The sequence below is a fragment of the Parus major genome, chromosome 12 (assembly GCF_001522545.3).
Source record: "Parus major isolate Abel chromosome 12, Parus_major1.1, whole genome shotgun sequence".
In the NCBI taxonomy this organism is placed as follows: Eukaryota; Metazoa; Chordata; class Aves; order Passeriformes; family Paridae; genus Parus; species Parus major.
The window spans coordinates 79,990-103,248 of NC_031781.1; the positions used below are offsets into that span (position 1 = coordinate 79,990).

At 40.5% G+C, this 23,259-nt stretch overlaps 1 protein-coding gene across 9 annotated transcripts in view; it reads right to left on the bottom strand.

Moving 5' to 3' along the window:
- The window catches only part of IQSEC1 (IQ motif and Sec7 domain ArfGEF 1), a 277,486-nt gene that overhangs the window by 25,768 nt on the left and 228,459 nt on the right, over positions 1-23,259 (bottom strand). For all 9 annotated transcript variants that reach the window (XM_033517567.1, XM_033517566.1, XM_033517564.1 and 6 more), the window contains 2 exons: positions 13,607-13,886; positions 11,815-13,079 (listed from right to left, as the gene is read on the bottom strand). In XM_033517567.1, the coding sequence (XP_033373458.1) occupies positions 11,815-13,079; positions 13,607-13,886 (1,545 nt within the window). The remainder of the gene's footprint in view (positions 1-11,814; positions 13,080-13,606; positions 13,887-23,259) is intronic.

Sequence of the window (23,259 nt, forward strand, 5' to 3'; positions counted from 1 at the left end):
CACACAACCATAACCCTTCCTCAGGGTTTTAATTGCAAATAACATTGCTAAATACATCATCATCCAGTTCTCCTACTCTTTTACATTCCATTATTAAACACTTAATACCCTATTAAGAATTAGACATTATTAAGAATCAGAGAAATATATATAATTTAATCAAAAGGGACTTCTCAAATCTCAATTTCTTGCATCAGGTTTTGTGGCTCTTTTTATCTAAAATAAGATTACACACATGGTCATCTTCTAAAATTAATCTCCTTCAGACTAAAAAGTCCCTTTTCTGTAAGTAATGTAATTGCCATGTTCCTGTGTTTTTCAACTGCATTTCAGAATCCTTAATCTTTCAAATTTAAATTCACAGCATCCAACAAAAACAGGAATAGTTTTCTCCATCCCCCTTGCTAGTGAGCTACATTTGTTCAGTAAATTCAGAGTGGTACAAACCCAGCAGAGCTCCTCTCCAGTGACTGTCAAAGGAGAAAACACTCAAAACTCACATCTTATTTCACCAAAAGATCACCTTCATCTGACGTATAAAAAATTAGATCATTACTTACTGTACTAAAAATCAACTTGAATTCCTACCACCTGCATAAGCCTGAACATTTAAAATCATAACAAAGATGAAATTATTTTTCAGCAGCCCTTCTCTGGTTGTATAATTTTGCATAAGTCAGGGTCTGTTTTTTTACCTAAGAAGCTTTGCCTCTGGTTTGGTAATATGAAGTCACTTGATTCAAATACCCTTCAAACCTGGCTAGGTGAATTTCCAAAACAGGGTTAAAAATCCATTTCCAAAACATTGGAAGCAAGAGCTCTTTTCCCATCGATACTCCCCTCATGATGGAGTGAAATATCAGGGCGTTTTGCAGTCTGGGATTATCTGAAAGGAGTCTAGGACTATTTAAAATTAGTCCAGTTTGTTACAAAAGCTATAACCTGGCATCAATAATATGAAAATAACATCTGAACCCCCTGTAAACTGTATGAATGGAGGCTGCTCCTTCCCTCTTTGATAATCACCTGGTAAGTAGGGGAGGTTCAGGAGGTTATTGTTGTTTCAAGCTCCTTCCCACCAGATGGGACATTATCTTATTCACCAGGAAAAGTACCAGAAAATGATGACTCTTTCAGAGTGTTCTGAAGTGCTGTATTTCCAAGGAAATTTTACTTCAAAAGTGAGTTAACAATAGGTTCAGAGAAAAATGTACTCAAGGGGCCATTCCCTTTCTGCCTTTAACATAAGCAGCATTTTGTCTTCTTTCAAAGTCAGAGAAACTAAAGAACTAAATAAGATAATGGAAATTTAAGTCATCTCCAACATCTGAAATTTCAAATACGAGCAAATCTGAAGGAGTTGCTCCTTAAATGCACCAAGAGAATGTGAAGGTGTTGAAGGTTATGGTGCTAATCTCCAGCAAACCACCAGAAACTCATTTGCTCCTTCCCAAGGTGTTTTTTCACATCAGGTATCTGCCAGGCTTTGGGGAGGGCAGATTTGAACAACAGAAGCAGCCAGGGATTTTCACCAAAGCCTGACTTTTTCTAAGTGTCTGACTGGATGCAGAAAGGACTTGTGTGGTCCTGAAAATTAAACCTTCTGATCTCGTTTTCACAGTTTCTAGCCACTTTCCCAGGAAAGTAACTATAAACATAGATTTTTATACATTCTTTCAAATAAATGTCTTTTAATGGATGTTTCTCACGACCAGTGTGATTGGGAAGGTGGTAACCTAACTATCCAATCCCTGGTCATTATCGAAAATCTATAAATACTGGAATCACAAAAATAAAAGCCTTCTTTTTCCCTATCATACACTGAACCGTGTCCGTGCAAATCATTCCATGTTCTACAGCGACTGACTCGGGCACACATGGGTCAGGATTGAACATGGCACAGGACACTTGGATAAGTTATCCTCATTTCTGTCTGCTCACACTTGGGCACAGACCATTTTGTACTTACAACTAAGAGTCTTTTGTGATTAGGAAAATTCTCAGAGATGGCTTGTTAATTAAAAAAAACAGTAACAGACAAGATAAGAAATCTATAAATAGCAATGAAGGAAGCAGCAGAAGCAGAGCAGTTATTTTCAGATCCGAATACATTAACTAATATCAAAATAAACCCTCCAACGTTAGCAGCTTGCATAGTTGATGATATACTTATTTAGAGAACTTTTGATATTTACAAGGTTGTTTCCAAAATAAGTCATGTCTTGTCTCAAAAAAACCCAACAAAACAACCTAGAATGAAAGTATTAAACAAAAAAAAACAAAAACAAAACCCACAAGAATCTACTAAAAGAAGAGGAAAAAATCAACACCAAAAGATGTGAAAACTTATTTACATAAGATTCTCAGAGGTTGATTAAAGGACTAAAGATCTTGCCAGAAACTGGTTAATAACAAGACACTTAGGGTAGTTTAAAGTGACTTCTAAGGAAAAAAAAAATTGATGGAGGCATTAATGCAAACTTCAAAGTAACAGATGGAGCTAGTACATTTTAATAAGCTCATTTCTTAGAGAGTACTGGCCATATCCAGAAGTGCTCAAGACCTGCCAGAGTCTGAGAAGGCAGGAAAGCCAGGCAGAGACAGCTCCTCCTTTGAAAAAGGGAAGGGTAAAAGCTGATTTGTTATCTTTGAACTTTTAGGAAATACTGCTTTTACAAAAACACTGCAGTGATTCTGAAAAGTGAATTTGGTAGAGGAAAAGCTTTTAGTTGGATACTGAATGGTAAGGGGGATCAGCACAGGCTTGGTATGCCCCGTTATCTCCTCGGTTTACTGGTGCAGACAGTCCTGGTGCAGGACAAAGCCTGTAAAGCCCAGTGCTCAGCTGGGCAAGCACTCCAGTGGCACTGCCAGCATTGGCACCAGGCCCTTCTCCCGTTCCTATTGCTGATTTGGGACTTCCTGACAAACTGAACTAGGGCAAAAAGGTGTTTTGGGTTTCTATTTGTTTTTTTTATTGTTGTTTTACATTTTGGTTTTTTGGTGTGGGGTTGTTTGGGGGTTTTTTGCAGTGTGGTTTGGTTTGGCTTGGTTTGGTTTTTTTACTATTTATTTTTAATCCAGTCAAGCTCTCCTCACAGCGGGACCATTATTTGTAATATCCAAGCCACAGTGTGGATAAAGTGCCTGTGCCCACAGCAGCCAGGAGGAGAGAACAAATAACAAGCACTCCCTCAAAAAGAAACCTGCCACAAAACCACAGCACAAAGGTGAATAAAGCCTTGCCCATCCCTCACTTGCTAAACATGTAAAGCTTACAGACACTCAAAACCACATGAAATCTTTGTATTTCCTTTTACAGCTCAGACAGTAAGAGAGCTGTAAAATACGAGAACATTAATTAACAAATAAGCATGGGACATTTCCAATACCCAGCAATGCCAGAAGTATCATTTGAATTTAAGCAAGGATTTATGAACAGTAAATAACCACAAACATGCTGCTCTAACAGCTGACTGAGGCAAGGGGGCAAAGCCAGCCTGACTGAGAGTGAGAAGCTTGGTGAAGCTTCTAGAGCTCCAGGATTTCGGAAGGCACACCTATGTTTGTTGGTTCCTTGTCTCTGCTACAGGGAAACTGAGACAATTTGAAAATGAGCAAACCAGAAGTACAAGGAGGCTGTTAGAAACCCACTGTAAACAGGAACACTTCACAAACATACAGCTGCCAAAGAAATCTTTCCATGTGAGGGATGGAGAGTTTGATGCAGCTATGATGCCAGCCCTCTGGGAAAAAAAAATTAAAAAAAAAAATAAAAAAAATCTTGCTTGCCTTTGATACCGGTGATCTCATTTTGCAAATATTACAATTGTCACAAAAATAAGCATTATTTCAACATTAAAAAACAGGGTTGGCTTTTTTAAAGGAAGAACCTGAGACTTTTCTTAAGAGTCATTTAGGAAGTAAAATATTTTTAAATAACCATGCTGGCAATAACAAGCTAGTTGAACATTCTCCTTAGTCTGGCACACAGGTCAGTTTTGTTTCTATGGCTGTATTTCTTGCTTTGCTTTTGTTGAAGAGTTCACTGCTGCTGCAGTGAAGCCAAGAGAATCCTTAGGACTATTTTAAACCTTCTGGCTAGGAAGATAAAAAAAAACCAATATCCTTAAAATACTGCCAAAACTAGTGCCAAAACAACTTGTCAGAGTTCACTCCACAGTGAGGCAAAAGGGGATGGAGAGGAGGAAAATGAGAGAAACTGAGTGGGAAGCCTGAGCTGTGCTTTTCTCAATTGCACAACTGTTTAATGAAGAGAAAGAAAAACTGAGTGTAAATTGCATCTTCTGGTTATTACAGGAAAAAATCCCTGGGTCAGGAAAATAAGCCAGGAAAAAGCACATTTCTTCCCTCTGCCATCCCATGGAAGTGGGGACATATTCCCATGATTTGAGCAGAAGCACTACAGGTTGCCCCCAGTGGGGATGATTTCTCCCACATTAGGCTATTAATTCTCTAAGGTTCATTCAAGAGCTCCCACCATAGATAGGAAGGTCAGGGTGCACTTGCAATCACACCAAATTACCTGGAGAAACCTCTGTTCAAGAAAAGTTAATTTCTACTCATGCCACTAAGGAAAGAATTCACCAGGAAGTGACCTCAGTGACCGGTTCTGCTTGGTGGGGGAGCAAAATAAAGAGAGGAAACTCTGTAGATGTGTATTTTCATTAAATTGGGTGACTGATCTACATGGTTCTACCATTACTTTCCGCCTGATCAACCAGTTTCCTTATGGAATCATTTCCTAGCTAGGTGCTAGGAAATTATACATTGAACATTATTACTGCTACTGGATGTTGTTCTGAAAAGTATTGTCTGAATCAGAGCTGATTATAAAAGAGTAAAAAATGTATAAAAGCGTGTAAAAAGAGTAAAAAGTGTATCAAAGGCATCTCAAAGCCTCTGAGCAGAAAGTCTGGCTCATTCTAATAAGGGAAGGACAACAGACTTTAAAGCTATTTTTGAAAAAGGATTTTCCTGTGTAAGAAGCATCATTCCTGAGTAACAGAGCAGGCAGTGCAGTGGAGAGGCACACGAGGCACACCCCAAGCACTCACAATGCAGTAGCTGGACTAGTCCTTGCTAGTGAAAACAGCTCTGAGTCATCTTGCCAGAGCATTTCCTACCTCCTCATTATTCCCTCTTGGCAGTGGTTGGCCTGCTTTTTTGTCCCCTCATCCCCCTCCCTGCTTCCTTCATCACAAGAAAGAAGGCAATAAGAAGGAAATATTTTAGCTAAATTAACGGACCAAAACACTCCATGAGGTTGTTCTCACCTCCTCTGACCCCACTGCATTTCTCACAGAACAGGGACGGGAGTTTGTAGCTGCCAGCAGAGGAAAGCACACTCCACTTTGGGATAAGACATATGAAAAACTGGCTGCTTCTCTCAGAACTGTGTGCCGAGTATTGCCCTCATATTTATGCGAGTGTAGTCAGGAATGACACTTTAGGATGACTGTGTCCTTTAAATTAAGGAACAGTCCCTGTCTTTATGTCTTCTTGTGTCCCTGCCCTAACTCCTCTTTCCACACCCTCACCACAGTTAAACCAAAGAGAAGCACTTAACCTTCAAGTTCTGTAACTCTGCTGAGTAAAAGTGGGAAGCTCTGACAGTCACATTCCCTTTGAAAGGGACACCTTTTGTGCAAGTACTCCTGATTTGCCATTTACAACCTATAAAACCCCAGTTTACTTGCTAGATATGAACTGTTACACAAGAAAGAGTTGATGGGATCTTCCCTTTTCCTTAACTTTTTTCCTACACAGCATTCCCAGGTCCCTATTCCAACTGTTCCCTGCATTCCTGCAATGGCAGCTGGTCACATTTGTCACCCTCAAAATTTGACCACTGGAGATTTTTGGACAGAAGGAATTCCAATTCTGGCATCCAGAGTTCCATCAGTCGCTGTCTGGGAGCCACTCAGCCAACTAAATTCCTCCAGTCATGGGCTCATTTTCCAACAGGAGGCACGCAGGCATTGTCAGAGCTCGGTTCCCATTCCTGGCACTTAGCAGGGAGGCAGGAGTGTGCCCGGAATGTTTAAGGGAAGCCTGAGCTGGAGGCGGGATGAGGTAATGGTTCTTGCAGGGATCCAGGGCCACTCACACTCAGCTATTGCTGCTTCCAGCAAAGCCACATTTGCTTCCAACATTTGGGAAAGTTTATATTGTCTTTTAATGGCAATAAAAGGAATCCCTGTGCCCATATTTGAATCCGGTGGTTCAATTTACTATTGGTTTTACATTTCAGCTGTTTTGGATGGGATATAATTTATGCTAATCAAAGCACTTGTTTTGGAAAAAAAAAGGAGAAAAAATGGCTCCTCTGGGAGAAAAGACAAAACATGCACAGAACAAAGCAAAACACACAAAGCTTTTTTTTCTTTGGGTGTTCTCACTTAGGGCTAAATGTTTTTAGAAATAATGAGAGTCATACTAAGAACATTCTTCTCCTCTTACTAACTCCTTAGCATGTTAGAGGACAAGTTACATGGAGTGCTTTGATTTTAATTTTTGTTGGAACCATCTGTGCCTGAATAATCTGCAGTCCAGATGTTACAACAACAGTAAAGTCCCTCTCAGCACACACATGAGGACACACAAATGGCTCTGTTGTGAAATCCTGGCCAAGCCTCTTCTCTTCCCCTTCCTATTTCTATCAAATCATTAAAAAAAAAAATCATTGAAGATATTAGGGATCAGCTAGCAAAATAAAAGAATAGGTTCAAAGGTAAAGAGAACCAATTCAATTTGATTTATACCTTCTCCCTCCTACTCAATCTGTATTTACAAGGTTTAAAATCATTGGAAATGTTTCCAATAAGCTTTCAAATTAAAAACTGAAAGGAGGACATTCTGAAAGCACATGTTGAGAGACCAGATATTAGAATGCTGAATGGATGTCATGAGACTTACTCTAAGCAATACAGGCTTATGTTCAGCATCTTAACTGAAATTCCTTATAAGTATGATGGTTGCAAATTGAGCACACCAGATCAGTGCACTTATTACATAAGTTAATGACTACTTGTAAAACTATTTTTTAAAATCCAAGTAAGTAACATTTGGCAACTTTTAAGGATTCCAAATAGAAACCAAGCTTGCAGCACTTTCTGAGTGTAACAGTATGTAGGAATCCAAATTACCTTCAGTCTCTGCCTGGACATGGAAAATGGTGGAAATCTTATACCTCTGTTGAAGAGTTAAAGCTATTTTCATGGAAAATGAAAAATGTGCCTTCTCACAAATATTATTATTGTGTGCCTCAGATTTCCAACAAGAATTTATCTAGAAACTGTAATTTGTAACATTGGCTTTGGTACAACCCCACCAACACTCAGCAAATTCCTCTCATATTTGCTTAGTAAATTAAAAAACTTCTTAAATTAATATTCCAGGGAATCTAAAAATGTTAGAAAAAGTCTACTCCTGGAATTAGTATCCAATTCATATCAACAGTGGGTTTCAAATTGGAATAAAATCATCCCCGTTGTGCAATAAAGGAAGCCATTAGGACTTTTGGGGCAAAAGATGATACATCATTGCATATTGCAAAGAGATACTTGAGCCTTTTTATCTCTGTCAATAAATCCTTTGGGAGAATTTTGGAATAGCAGGAACCTTGATAATGGCCAATTATAAAAAAAGCTATAGCAAACTCTTCAGCACAGAGCATTGTAATGCACTGAGGACACGTGGGGAACAGTTCTTTGTCACTGCCCTTTCCAGAGAGGAAAAGGGGACAAAAGAAGGGAGGTGGGGGTGAAAGGCATCTGGGAAAATTTATTGTAAAATTATTGCTGGCCCAAGCTCTGTTCTAGCACTCTAAAGTGATGTCATGTTCATGTACTCCCAAGATGTACATGTAGGATTAGGATGTAAAGCCCAAACTATGCCCTGACATCGAGCTCAGAGCAGTGAAACAGCCCCTGAGCTGCACTTTGCAACAACCTCTCCTCATCAGCCATGTCAGCAATCAGCACCAGCAAGACTGGCTCCCATGGCAAGAAACACAATGCCACAGGAACCCTGCCAGATGCAAAGACCATTTACAGTGCCTTCCAACAGCTGATATCTCAAAGGAGACACTAAACACGACTCCAGGCTCTGCTAGATTAAAAACTGAGTCTGAACAATGCCAACCCTTATCTCCCATCTTCTATAACAACAGGCACAGCTGCAACAAGTTCTCAAAGCATTCCGAAGTTGTCCCCGTTTTGCTGACACTGCTTTGCTAGCACAGAAGGTGTCTGTGCCCCGTGCCCAGGAGTGCTGAGCAGACACTGCCTCATCCCTCTCCCTGTCATGGCCCTGCTGGGTGTGGCACCGCGGGCAGGGGACACAGTAACCCCAGGCAGTGTTAGCAACAGACACACCTGGCAGCTACAAACGCTCGGCAGGGACCCAGAGCTGTCGCCCTCCTGGTGGCACAGGTGTCACATTCTGTGGCAACCCACGTGCACAGAATGCCAGCCCTGCACTGCTGACCCATGGGCAGGACATGTCTCCTCACACTACTGAGGTTAAACACTCAGCTCCAGTTAATCTCTCAAAGCCATCAGTGTATCACTAGCAGGATGGAACCTGAAGATCCTACCAGAATGGAGTGCAACAACTGGTAAACCTGGTATTTCCAGCCTGCAGTCAAAACAAACAGGAGAAAGAAATCGTAGCTCTTTTTTAATTTTTTTTCCTCCTTGTTTTTCTTTTTAAAGCAGTGATCAAAAGGCCTCTTGAAGACTTGTTTATAAGCAAACCAGTCTCAAAGGCTGGATTTGCATTGGCAGGATTTGCAGCCTGCAAAATAAACCTTTCTAGGTAGTGTTTTCCTTCTGCCTGCGAGTGAGGAATGGTTTCTAGTGCAATTCTCCCAGTCCACATCTCTTTCCAGCTCCACTGAAGAAAATGTCTAATTCAACACAGCTGGCCTGCTCAAGACTCCCTGGGAGCTGCTGCACTCTGGGCATGCACCTGCAAAACCCTTCCTTTGGGGAGGAATGAATGGGAACATACTCGGCCAGCTCATTGCCAGGGCGGAATCACTGCTGCCATTCAGAGCCATGGCAATCCACAGAAGCTGTTACTCAGTTGCAATTTCTTGGGCAGAAATCATTCCATTTTGTGGGATACTTTGCCTTCTAGCTTACTAGCTGCTACAGAACATCTTTGAAAAGCACAGTTTCCAACACTAAGGTTCCAAGTTGAAGGCCAAGTTACAGTTTGAAAAAAAATCTGTGATCAAGTGACAATCACGGAGTCACAGAATGGTTTAGGCTGGGAGGGTCACTAAAAATTATTTATTCCAAACCCTCTGCCATGGGCAGGGACATGTTCCAATACAACTCCTAGAAAAGTGATTTTCAAGTACCTATAATTTTTTCCCAACGTCCTCTGTTCTCCATTCTCCAAGGAGCTTTGTACTACTGATGTTTTGCATCTATCAGTGATTAAGTGAACAGGGCCCCCAGCTGTGCTCAACTTTTATCCCACCCATAACTGCCTATCCTAACAAAGAGCCTCTGATAAGAAAACTGCACTTTGGCTTCTGAAAACTGTTATTAAAATACAAAAGCCAGAAAACTTAAAAATTGAAATTTCCACTGTGATGAGAGTGACTTTTCATGCTTTTAAAATATTAATCCTTCTACCACTTCTACTGAACAAAGAAGAAGTATTTGCTACAATTCATGCAATTCTTTAAGATTCTTAATTCTTTGCGTTTCAGCCAAACTTCATGTATCAGAAAGGAAGGACATTTGTTAATTAAGGCTTGGGATCTTAATTTGCAAGGAAGATTTCAAGGACATAGTGAAATTAACTTCAAGTCCTTGTGAAAGACATCCCTAAAATTTCCTTTGGTAGACACAGACATCTGGAAAAAAACTTGCCTTCTTGTACTGGGTAAGTTCAAAGCCACTTCTTTCAGTGCTTCCTCCTGGGTGGAGCACACATCCTCCCAGGAGCTGCTGCCAACACTCCCACTGCTCCCTTGTTTTATGATCATAAATGTGTTGTGAAGATAATGTGGTGAAAAGACAGTGAAGTGACTCTGCTGCATTGACCTGACCACTACACTGACCACTCACCTCAAGATGTAATTTTCAATCCCACCTGATACACTCTCTAGAGACTCCTGAGCTTTCACAAGAATAAAGCTTTGAAGGTTTTCCAGCTCCCTTTTCAAAAGAAGTCACAGACTTATGCACCATCACACTCTATGATAGTTCAAAACCTGACACTGCACATTAACAAAAATGTCACAATCCTCAGACTTCAAGGGTCACAATCAAAACCCAAGACGTATGGGGATATGTGGGCTATTTGAGGATTGTCTGAGAAACCAGTTGAATTACACTGATTCAGCAGAAAGTAATGACAATTTTCAGTTCGGTATCAACGCTGGAGATAAAATGCAGTGGGGAAAATGAAATCACACAGAGTAAAAGATGCCACTCAGAGGTGCTGCCTGGAGCTCTGCAGAGGAGAGCACTCCCTGCTGAGGAGCTGCACATCATCTCACAACAATACAACAGGTTTACTTCTGTGCAAGTCCATGCAGCAAGGTCACTTCTATCTGTTTCAAACAGATCTCTTCTTGTTACCTCTATTACCTCTATTCTTGTCTGTTCCTGATGTTAATTTTTCACTTTCAGCCTCCTACTGATGTGTAACTAGCAGCACCTGACAGCTTCCAATGCTCTCATTCACCCCTGCATGCTGCCTGAGCACTTTTTCCATTCATGTTTTCCCTGCACTTCTGCAGCTGGCTCAAAAGACTTTTGCCAAGTCTGAGGCTAACTGAGCATTGACTGCTCCAGGCTTAATTGCTGTGCAAAACCCAGGCAAACACCAAGTGTTAAAAGTCAGCCAACTGCATCAACACCTTCCTCCCCAGCCCCCCTGCCAAGGATGTTATTTTCAAATCTTCTCAAAAAGAGCTAATTGATGTATTTTCTCACCCATTTAACTTCACAAGCAGTGATCCTACTACTTGCAGAATTCCAATTGGTTAGAAGCTCCAAGAAAGGCGTTTTCACAAAGATTAAAGTGTTTACAGCCAAACTCGGGGCTGTAATCCACAGTTTATGTGATGGCACCAAAACTTTAACTGTCTGCAGTGTTACAACAAATACATGAAGAACCACCTACCTATCAATCCAAACATATCAAAGCACTGCTACCTGAAAAGGAGGCCTGAAGTCACTCAAGCCCAGGGAAAACATAGGAAAACTATCAGTCATAGGCAGAAATACAAATTTTATAATAGTTTTATGATAAATAATAAATATTCATTTACGATAAAAAATATTCAGTGTATAGGCTTTTAGCATCAAATAGTTTTAATGAAATCTACTGTACAAATTCCAGGCCTTGCCAGCATTAAACAGTAAACTTATCATATGCTGCATGCTGTTTCTTATTTCCATCTGATGAATTTTACACCACCTACATGATTAGGGCAAGAAGAAATCTGCATTTTTTTATAACATAACACCAAAAAATGGATCTGGATCAAGCCATAGTATTTTTCCCCAAGAAAGGAGTTGGATTAATCTTCAATAGTTTACTACTGTTCCTATAAACATAACTACATTTTTCTCTTTTGTTCTTGAAGCTGTTAAACTATGAAGACATCAACTTAACCTTGAACAAGAACAGTCACCAGAAGTACCTTGTTTATTCACTGAAATGTCAGTACCAAACACCAGTCTTATCTTACTTGATTCAAGAAAAATATTCCTGGTTCATTCTCAGTGACACAGAGAGGAAGGCAGGAACCGCTATACTTACTTGTTAAAAAGATTCAGCCCGATCCTATAATGGCGTTTCCTGATAACATCATTACTGAAGGCAGGGGAATCCCAGCTGTTTCGAGTCTCTTTGTGGTATGTTTGTTTGCTCAAGGTTTGCTCTCTTAGGCTGTCCCTAGAAGAGGATTCTGAGCTGCAATTTATTGTATCATTGGAGTTGGAAGTGCTGTTGATACTGTCGTTGTCTCCATCAGAGTAATCAGACTCAGATTTGCTTTGCCTGTTTGCTGTGCCGTTGATGGCCAAATGACTGTCTATGGGCCTAGCCCTGTGCCTGGCCTCCTGCTCCTCCCGGGTGATGATCTTGGCAGGAATACTGTGAGGGATATGTTTAGGGCTGCCTTGCTGGCTGGTGATGCCTCGGTCATATGCATTCTGTCTCTTTAAGGAGCCCCTGTCCGAACGATCGCTCAAATCCACGGAACTGTCACTGGGCGGCTCAATAGTGAGCAGAGGGAGGTGATCCATCCTCATCCTCTGCTCCTGGCATTCCAGTGATGGGGTACTCCTGCAGCTCGTATCAGTGTCTATCTTATCATCTTTATGGGTCATGGACCAGTACTCTTGGGAAGAGTTCATGGAACGGAGCCTCAAGTCCGACTCTGTGCTGGATGGTCTGTCCACAGACTGGGAGAGTGGCAAGGGTGGGGACAGCTCCTCCTCGTCAATGTACAACGTGACATCACTGTAGGACGCTGTCATCTCGTCCAGCTTCCTGTGATCCACATTGTGGATTGCTGGTTTGCTTGGGGCACAGCTCTCCCTCTCCATTTCCCTGCTCCTGACCTGCTCCACACTCTGGATTTCATCCGAATGCAGACTGCGGCAGTTCAGCGCGTCATCGATGGATTCCGCCAGGGATTTCACCTGCCTGGAAAAAGCATCCTCCAGTTCTGTTATGGCATCAGTGAAATCAGTGGATGCTGTCGGGGACTTCACGGTAGCTGTCTCCCTGAGCTCATCGCACTCCGATGGTACGAGGGAGCCCAGCTTTGACCCATCATTTGTAACAGAAACTTGCTTTCCTTCAAAGTAGGAGCTGTGGACTTTCTCAGGTCCTTCAAAGGAAAACTGCATTCTCATATTGGACAGCACGATGCGCCTTGACATGCGATTCTCAGACATAGAACTACGAAGGCGCTCAAAGTTCTTGTTCATCTGATACTGGCGGAAGGCGGTCTGGATGGTGCGGGCAGCATGTCTGGTGATCAGACGGCCCCCATATTTCCGTTCTAGCATCTCCACCTGCCACGGGAACACACACACCCCTCGTCACTTCATGCAGCTCGGGACAAGGGTAAAGTCTCACAAAAACATTTAACTCTCATAATGACTTTAATATACTTCATGTGTATGTTGATTTTGAAAGTAAAAACTCAAAACTCCAATAATGAATGGAATAGTCATCTGCAAATTACACCATAAAATATAGAAATATATTAATTCACCTCACAGATATAAGGTAATATCAGTTGAAATAAGTTGTTCCTTCTTTTCTGTGACAACAAAAACACTCAGGTTTCAAAATGACTCATTTTCTTAGAAAAATATTTTTCATTACTACCTTCTAGTATGCTCCTGGAGCATAAAATTTCAGTTCCAAGAACTGTTTTTACTTTTGACAGTATTAACATATCTTTTACACTTTTCTCCAGGAGGTTGGGAAGGTATATGGGACAAAGAATAAGAGAGTTAAAAGTCCCAACTGAAATGATGCTGAAAAAGTCTTCTCTCAATTCACAGGCACAAATGAGGTACCAAAGCTCAAATACCTGCTTATCCTGTAGGTCTGAAGAGAGTTCATAGCTCTCCGAAAGTGATCTGGACCGTTTGATGGCTTCTTCCTCAGCCTGTTTGCGCAGGATAGAGGTGGAGTGCTGCAGCTTGGGCCGGCGGGCTCGCTGCTGGCCTGGTGCAATGGAGTAGAGCCCGTAGGGGTGCTCGTAGTGCTCAGGGCTCAGAGCAGAGCTGTGCGTTATAGGGCCCTGCGGGTAGCCAGAGGGGCTATCCAGGGATGTTCCAGTCTCGCTGCTGGGAGCCTCCCCCTCAACACTGCACAACAAAAGAGAGACAGCAAAAGCCTTGGGTGAGTCCAGCAAAATTCTCAACAGCAGACAGCACAGTTTTGCTCTAGTTTCATTTTGTGTAGGCATCGAGCAAGTTTTGTTGTTCATGTGCAGGTGTTACAAGGAACGTGGCTTTCATGTCAAACACCATGGTTTTTCCCTGGTAGTTTTTGCAAGTCTCAATCTGTCATGCCCATGACATCTTTAGAGCATGAGTCAAACAGAAGAATGGAGGTTTCAAGCATTATTTAACTTTATACACTAATTACTTATAACATCCTGACTAAGTCACTCAGCAACTACTCTGTAAAGTGAATGAAAACTTCTAATTTCTTATAAGACTGCTCATTTCCAAGTGTTTCCATTCTAAATGTCAGATGCTTATTTATGTCTTTCTTTGCTTTGATGAATTAAAACAATATTTTCTTACCCTTATATTACAATTTGACATAAAAGGATTATTTTCATGGAGATTGGGATTTAATGGATCTCGAGAGCGACAATGTTTCTAGAAACTAATGTTGGGGAAAAGTACTTGCAGAAGAAATCTCATTTATTTCCCTGCTAGTGAAGGGCTGCTTCCATGGGATACTTTTGGCAGGTTTTGGAGTAAAGCATCCCAAGGGTGTTTCCAGCTAATGAAACCAACATGGTTTCAGGTGAAGAAAGCTCAATGGCACCTATCTGGTAAACAAACTACTCTGTTTCCACACAAACAGTGTTATTGCTAAGGAATAAAGGAAAGAAAAAAGACTTTTTATATTAAAAGGGTGTGGACAATAGGAAACATTTTAAAACTGAGCCTTAGCTGTATTCTGAAGTACTGATGACTAATAGGAATTTGTATTTGGGCTGTATTTGCAGGGCCCTCTCACATTGCAATATATGCACTTTCACTCTTCCATTTTTTCATGTTTCACAGTACTATTTACTGTCTGTCTCATCCTGTGTGCACAGAGCATTGACAGGAAAACGAAAGTTCACTTTTTTTTTTTTTTTAATCCCTTAAAAGACTCAGTAAACACTTCACCCTTGTACAAATACAAGCATCTGCAGCACTTCCTCTACCTTTTGCTTTAGGAAAGGTACATCCAAACTCCAAAAAAGTAAAATTCCACATTCCCACCACACCCTGTATTTTTATCTTTCATTTATATGTACTTAAAAACCAAACCCTCCTGTCGTCTCTCAGCTGTCCCTTCAAAAACCACAGAGCAATTTCTTAAAGAATGTTCTCCACAGACTGAAGAGCTGAGGGTTAACCCCGGCCAAACTCTCCCAGCTTGAACAGTTTGTGCTTTTTAAAGGGAAGAAGAAAAAAAAACCTTTAGATTTCTTAAAATGCTTCTATATAAACATATAAAACTGAAAGCAAGCTCTCCATCTTTGCCCATCAAAATATGACTCCAACCAAAAGGTATTTTCAAACATACTTAACCCAAGCTGGAAATATTTGCAGTGTGCACACACTGCTTTTTTCCAAAAAGGAAGCTGACAGGAAACTAATCCCTTTCCCTCCATGATACAGCTGGCTTTCACTTTAAGAATGATAAACTATCCAGAGTTCTGCCTGTGACATTGAAACTGTGTAACCTCCCACTAAAACAATAATTTTTTCTGAAGCATCCATTAAAGACATGTTATGATACTGAGCTGCTTCACGTTCTTTAAACACCAAAATTCCTTCCTCTGTTCTGTCAGCTGTGAGGCTCTGCTCTTTTGAATATCACATGCTAGCTGCAAGTTTATTTGTAAGTACTTTCCATGCAAGCATGGCAAATTTGTTTGTAACAGGAAGGCTGGAATTATCTTCTTAGGTTCTTTTGACATTTTCTGCCTTCCTCACCCTTGCATTGTGAACTATTTAATAATCCTTCCATGCTGATTATAACCTCCTGTTGACATTTTAATAACACTGCCTTCAATGGATCCCTTAACCTTTTCCTCAACAAAAAGGGTACTGCCCTAATCAGAAGTGGGAAGAATGTCTGCCCAGAGATCTGACTAAAGTTAATTCTTAAAGTTTCTTCTTAATTTTTAGTTTGCCTTTTATACTTTTGCCAGACATAAAACTGATGCTTGACTGACTGTAAAACTTGATGTCATTTTGCTTATGGGCCTATTCCCTGCCACCTGACCTTTGAAGCATGGAAGTAATTACCTTTCACAGAAGGCACCACAGCAGCCCTTCCAAGGAAACACATGTGCACAGGCTTTAAGGCTTTCCCCCACTCAGCTCTTCCTGAGCCTCCCAGGAGCAGCTGAAGCTCCATATGAATTATTTCATTAAAGTGAAACTTCATTGGCAAAGAAAAGCAGCTTTCTTTCTACTTCTGCTTTACATATGTTTGGAGAAAAAAAATATGTCAACAAATATGACTTGTGTGAAGCTGTAAGGATGACAAGCTGGATTGCTCCACTGAGGAGAGCAGCACAGAGCTGGCAGAAGTGGTCACTGAGCCAACTTCCATCATTTCCCAGCAGGCCTGGGTAACTGGAGATTATCAAATATAAAACAGCCATCTGTAAGAAGAGTGGGGAGTTTGGAGAACTCCAGATGTGCTGGCTTGACCTCAGTGCAGGTCACGAAGCAGGTCACCCTGAGTGCCAACACAGGACAACCTGGAGATCAGGCCTGGCCAGCATGGGGTTGGGAAAGGCAGGTCCTGCCTGACCAACCTGTTCTCCTCCTGTGACAAGGTGACCTGCTTCAGTGGGTGAGGGACAGGCTGTGGATGCTCCCTGCTGGGACTTCAGCAAAGCCTTGGGCACTGTTTCTCTCAGCGCTCTTCTGGAGAAACTGGCTGCTCTGGACAGGTGCTCTGTTCCTTGGGTGGGACGGCTTAAAATCCATGTGGATGTGGCACTCGGGGACATGGGTCCCGACAAGGGGTGGCCTTGTCAATGCTGGGGGAATGGTTGGACTCAGTGTCCTGAGAGGGCTTCTCCAACCAAACAATTCTGTAACTCCTACACAGACTCAGAATACGAGCCAGTCATCGGAGCGCTACGAGGATGGTTTTTATCTGTGCACTAATTAAAACTGCCAACACACAAAAATGTCAAGGATTCTGCTCCAGGCTTGCAGCAAGCACCAGGAGAAGTCTCCTTGGGACTGAGTGAGTATCTGAGATACCTCCCCAGCACACACTGCCTCTCTCTGATGGGCGAGAAATTAAGTACATTAAACACACTACAAAAATGGACAATGTAATAATGTTAATTATTATTAGTTATGCTTTTATTTCATATACATTTGAGGCATCTCCTACCTACCAGACATGTCCAGTATAATTACTGTTAATTTCACTGTTTAAAACAAAAGAATCTAGTGGATTGATTTGGTTTATCCCCCTGCAATGTACAACTGCATGTTACTAGTGAGCCCAGAAATCTGTTGAATATAATTGTGTAATATTAGGAGAATGCAAAACAGTTGAAATTAACCTAGAAGTCCAACTGTTTTATTACATTCCTGTTTCAGCAGAAAATATACATCCATTATCTGCCAAGCCAGAAATAGTAAAAGGTTGCTTGAAAGTATTTTACAAAGAAGCAGAGAACAGATCAGTTAAGAATGAAAATGAAATATTTTAAAATAATTAGTATTACTAATATGACTTTGCATGAGACATATACATAATACAACTAAATCACTTTTGGAAACAGTGGCCAGCACTGACCGAATCAGCATTTTATCATTTTATCAGAAACTGAAAATTTCTTCCTGCATAAATCTCAGCTTGTATTACCGTAAAAAAAATCCAGGCTGACAAAAATGGGAGAAGCTGCTGTTGCTAGGAAAATTTTACAATAATTTCCCACAATTCAGGGGATGAGTTCATTTCAAGAACTACCTAGTAAGAAGAAACTCTGTCTCCTCTCTCCAGTTGTGTGGTTAGCCATGACCAAAGCAAAACATTTCCTCCCCAGGCATTTTAGCAGCACAAATCCGGTAGGTATTTTTCTTCCCTGGCTCACAATTTACACTTTCAATTATAAATTCTAATCACAAAGGCTATAATTAGTACCAGTACACTAACTATAACATATTATTCAGGATGTTTGACTACCTACTGTTATTCTTTATTTTTCATTTTTATATTCACACCTTCTTTTTCCTTCAAACCTCGCTAAACTATAAGCAAAGCAAAAAAAAAAAAAATCACAATAAAGACAAAATTTTGCAAATAGAATTTCAGCATTTGAGCTTATAATGGAAATCTTAAAAAAAGATCTGAATTCCAGTAAGAAGCAAAACCCAAGCTTTTCCATAATTATGGATTTATCTGTTCCACTCACCAATGGTAAAATGACCAGAGGAGCTGCTAGTTTGGATGCAGAGGCACAAGAATTTATCTGTCAGAGAATTTGTAACTATGAAAGACAGACATTTGATAAACAGAAAAGCAGAAAGTCCCTTTCCTCCTAAGTTCCAGAACCTTATCTTTAGAACAAGGTGCATATGAAAAGGAAGTATATAACAATAATATCATGTAAGGAATGATTCAGTGCTGCCTCTCACCCCAGAAATCCCCCAGTTTACAAGCAATCAAGTGCCCTGTGCATTTTTAGAACTAAATACGAAGATAATGGGAACATTCTGTGAGCATTCACAGAAATTACCCAAATGTTCAAACCATTTTGCTGCAGACTTAGTTTGGAACAAAGAAATGAAACATGTTTCTAAATAATGCAAATCCCAAACCCAAACTGCATGCAGCATTCTAAAATAGAACCAAGAAGACCCTCCTAGCAGAACAGAGCAAATGCTTGAGAAGCTATTTTAGCAATGAGTATTCCCTGAAATCAGTATTATTTTCATCACTCTTTTAGAATGGACTTTCAACAGTGTAATATAAAGACATGAAATTGAAAACAGGCCCTAACAACTGGATAGTACACACATGAGAACCAATCATAATCCTGTTAAAAATTGTTTTGGACACAAAGAGAAGCATGACAATATAATAAGTTTGTGCTGTTACATCTTTAAAGACTTTTCCATTTCAGATGCTTAGAAGCATGCACACAAATTCAAGGGTACACAGAATAAATTTCTTTTCTTCTAGTTGTGGAAACACAGTATGAGTATTACACGAGTATTACAAATACCACAACAAAAACATGGCCAGCTTAAAGTTCTGGTCAGCACAAGGTGATAAAGCCACTCAGCTTGGCCATGACGATTCTCTATTCTTTGGGAAGCTGAGAGGTTTTAAAGCAGGGCTATGGTAGAGCAGCAGTAAAACTCCAGGTAGTCAGCACAGCCTGAATTCAAATTGAGCTTAATTAAGTGATGATACTTTATTTGTTGCAACAGTGAAGCATTTGCATGAGGGGTTGTTCATAAAATTCCTCAGCCAAATCCATCCTTCTCTCACTTGCCTACTTTTCCCTAGATCCATATAATTTATTTCCCTCTTCAGGAAAAATGCATGTAAAGCTGGTTCCCTTTAAGTCACAATTACTCACAGAACAGCTCTGCAAACTTATCTTCTTCCTTGGTCCCAGAAACTTTTCTGTCCATAAACACTAGCATATCCACAGCTGAAGTATTCAGATACCTTCTTGGGACTCTGCCTTTACGATTTATGAGATGGATTTAAATGCAAACCACAGAGTGAAACATTTTGCATTAAAATCCCATTTTATAAACATAATTTCCAGTAAAATTTCTGCCTCACTCAAAAATAAATATTTTGTATAAACAGGTCCGAATGCCCAGGGAGGAAGAATTGCTATGCATCTGTTTTACACCAATCATCTCCATTTAAAATGTGGAGGTTAAAACCAGTCAAACTGTGATCTTAGCCCCTAATTATAGATTTCCACTTGAAATAGATCCAAATTCTCTACCTAGCCGAGAATGCGGACCAGAAGTCGCCCACGGAGCTAAGTGGGTGATAGAGAGAAGCAGGATGGCAGCTGCTGCTGCAGCAGCTGGTATGACCAGGCACTTCCAACATGATGGCTGAAACAAACCACTCAAATAGCAAAAATGTTTAGGCCAAATGTGGGCATTCCACATAAGAACAAATCTCTCCAAAAGTTAATTTCTGGCACATAACTTTGCCTTTACAAGTGCAACAAAACCCTGATTTGAATGCGTAATTTAAAGTGACAATTGCAACCAGAACTCTGCTCCCCAGAGCTGTGCCTCCATGCACAACTTCATCTCACAAGAGCACTCCTTTGGCACAGGGTACACCCCCACTGCTTCAAAGTTGCCTGTGCTTCAGTACCTGTGGTGCTCTTTGCCATAAATGAGGAGGTGCATTTAATTAAAGCTCTAATGTGTGCATTGTATTATCTCAAATTACCCCACAAAATGTTCTCCACGAACTTCTTAAAAGTGCAGAACTGGCCATATGTACTTCAAACAAGCCATGGTTTTGCATTTTTCTCCCCCCCCCCAAATACAATATTTACCGTTGGAGTGAAAATATTTGAGCACAAGTTTATTATTAGTACAGTTTGAACTAGAACCTAGTCCTTATTGCCATGTCTGGTTTGTGCTGTCTAGTAAACAGAAGTCAATTATATTAAGAATTTACACAAATCCCCAAATTCAATAAGCACAATAACATTAACAAACCAATCTACCTTCAAATATATGCTGCCAAGAGTTCAAAGCTGTTATGATGGACAACAGCATTCACAGGCAGTGACAAAAGCTTTGATCCGGGAAAGAAATATTGACCAATGTTTTTTACTTCCTATGCACTCTCAATTCAGCTGTTTCTGTTCAAAACAAATGAAACCTTTGAATGCACATCAAAGTAATGTCCCAGGTAATTCATTTGACTGAAGCTAAATATCATTGCAAGAAAAATCCAGACACCATTTGCATATGTCTCAGAAGCAAACCCTAACAAAGCAGTCACTGAATCTGTAATATTTGGTGGTGACAGTGCCAATAATAGCAGCCCAAGTCAAACAGTCTGAGAGGCATTGAGGGAGGGCAGAGCTCCACAGGAAGGTGCCCCTGAGTGCCCTGCAAGCCTGAGCTGCTCCCTGCTCCAAGCCCTGATTCTGAAATCACACAACCCCAGTGCCCATCCCCTGGACACTGCCAAGCTGTAATGCTCACTAAGTAACCCCATAAAAGGCATTAACAAAACTGCTTTTTAAAAAGGGCATTTTGACCCACACTCTTAGATGCCATTGGTAGCAGCAGAGAGCCAGGAGTGAATGATGAGAGATTATTTTCTCCCCACTGAAGCAGAATGCAGGAATGATTACACTATCTCTTCTCCACATGGACAGTAGCGAGATGGAAATAGAGCAAAACAACAACCCAACCATTTTAGGCAATAACACTCAAAATAGGCTTAAAAACTAAGAATACCCCTTTGGGAAGAGCTTACTTAAGACTATCTTCAGCTTCCAAGGAGCACAAGGAAGGTTAACCAGCTCACAGATCACCTTTGTCAGACAGTGGCAGCATATTGGCAATCAGGCATGAGAATGTACACAAGGATCCACCCAACCAACCCACCCCAGTACCATTCAATGCCTCATGAACCCTCCTGCTAAAAGAAAAGCTGTATTTTATTGTCATTATTTAGCAAAAATAACAAGGGGACTGGCAGCACCAACAGAACCTGGGTGCAGCTTACAAATGTTCACTTCTATCTCAGGTAAAGTCAGCCAGCATCACTCACTGCCAATCTGTGTTAATCATCACCCAGCATATGTTCATTCAGCAACAACTCTTTTAAAAAATGGATATTATGAAAGGATTACTATGGGGTGATAATTTGAGGCTTGTGGCTCAAACCAGCCCAAGTTTTAGAATTTTTGAAGTTTTTTTAGGGTCAGTTCTTCTTTTTGATGTCAGCATAAAACACATTAACATCAGAAAATGCCCTGTATGCTTCAAAAGGGTGCTTTGTTTCTCACATGGACTAAAGCTAACAATTTTAATCTAACTGTGGTGTCTATGGGATGGATGACTTAACAAAATCTGTGAAGGTCTGCCTCCCACTGCAGACTTTGTCCTGTCCCTGCTATGTAAACTTTTACACAATATGATAAGGTTGAAAAATTTGTGGAGTTTCTCAATATGGCTGTAGTAGAATTTGACCTCAGCTATTTACAATTTATACAGATACACCATTCAGCAGCAGAAATCCTCTTAATTTAGCAAACCCACACTATATATGACATGTACTGAAGATAGCAAGATATTAGCTAGCACACGTTCTACTGTCCATATGACATGCCCTTCAGGCACTGCTAAGTTTAAAAAGGAAGATTTAGTGTCTGCAGCTGAAAAACCCTGATTTGCACGCACAGCTGAAGCAGCATTTGGTACAACACAAGAATCCTTGGTGTCCTGTGCTAGCCATTCTCCTCTTTCACCTCTTCAGCTGTTGTGTCAAGCCCATCCCAGGAAGGGGTGAGTTCTCACTGCTGCTGAGAAATCAGCTTGCTGGCAATCAGGTTCTGTCAGAGGTGAGCACTGATTTCCTCTTCCCAGTCAGGTCTTGGTGGATAAAACTCTTCTTTCCCCTCTTACATTCCATATATGATAGAAATATTAACTACTCTGAAGATGCTTAACAAAATCCTGTTTCATGAGTCAATGTTTCAGGCCTGGAACTTTCATACCTAGACCAAAATTATCTCATCTTAGATCAAATATACCTGATAAAGCCTATCACTTGACACATTTTAAGGTTTTGCCCCTGTGCTATTTGAAATGCTTACAATTATGACACAGTACAGAGAGCTAGGAACAACTTTTTAGCAGACCAATCTTTCCCAGTACGTCTGTAAGAGAAATTAAGGATCGTCATACAAAAAGAACATGCAGAGGGTCCATGCAGCAGAAATGACAACAAAACAATCTTTCTGTACTGGACACTGCATTGAGTAGTCTCAGAGCACTAACAACTGTGTTCATTTAGATCGTATTTTAACTTCTCTAGCAAATGAATGTTGCACAAAAGGACCTATTTAGAACAGCCAAAGGATTTAATTTCAACTACTTATCATATATTGTTATTATCTAATGAGTTGTGCTTTCAAACAATGTCACTGATGAACATGAGGTCTTTGCTGTCTCTCTAGGATTTAAGAAATAGCTGGCTGTCGTGGTTTAAAACCAATAACTAAGAAAATTACTTATTTTTTGCTGTGCGACATGGATTAGAATAAGGGCAAAACAGGCATAAAACTTAAAAGGAATAAAGAAAGTTTATTGACAAACAACAAGAATAAGAACACCAGAATAAACTTCCAGAAAAACCTTTTCATCTCTTATCTATCTACTATTCCCTCGTTCACATGACAACAGAGACAAAAACTTTGGAACTTTGGTGGTTAAAACAGTCCCAATTCTTGCTACAGTC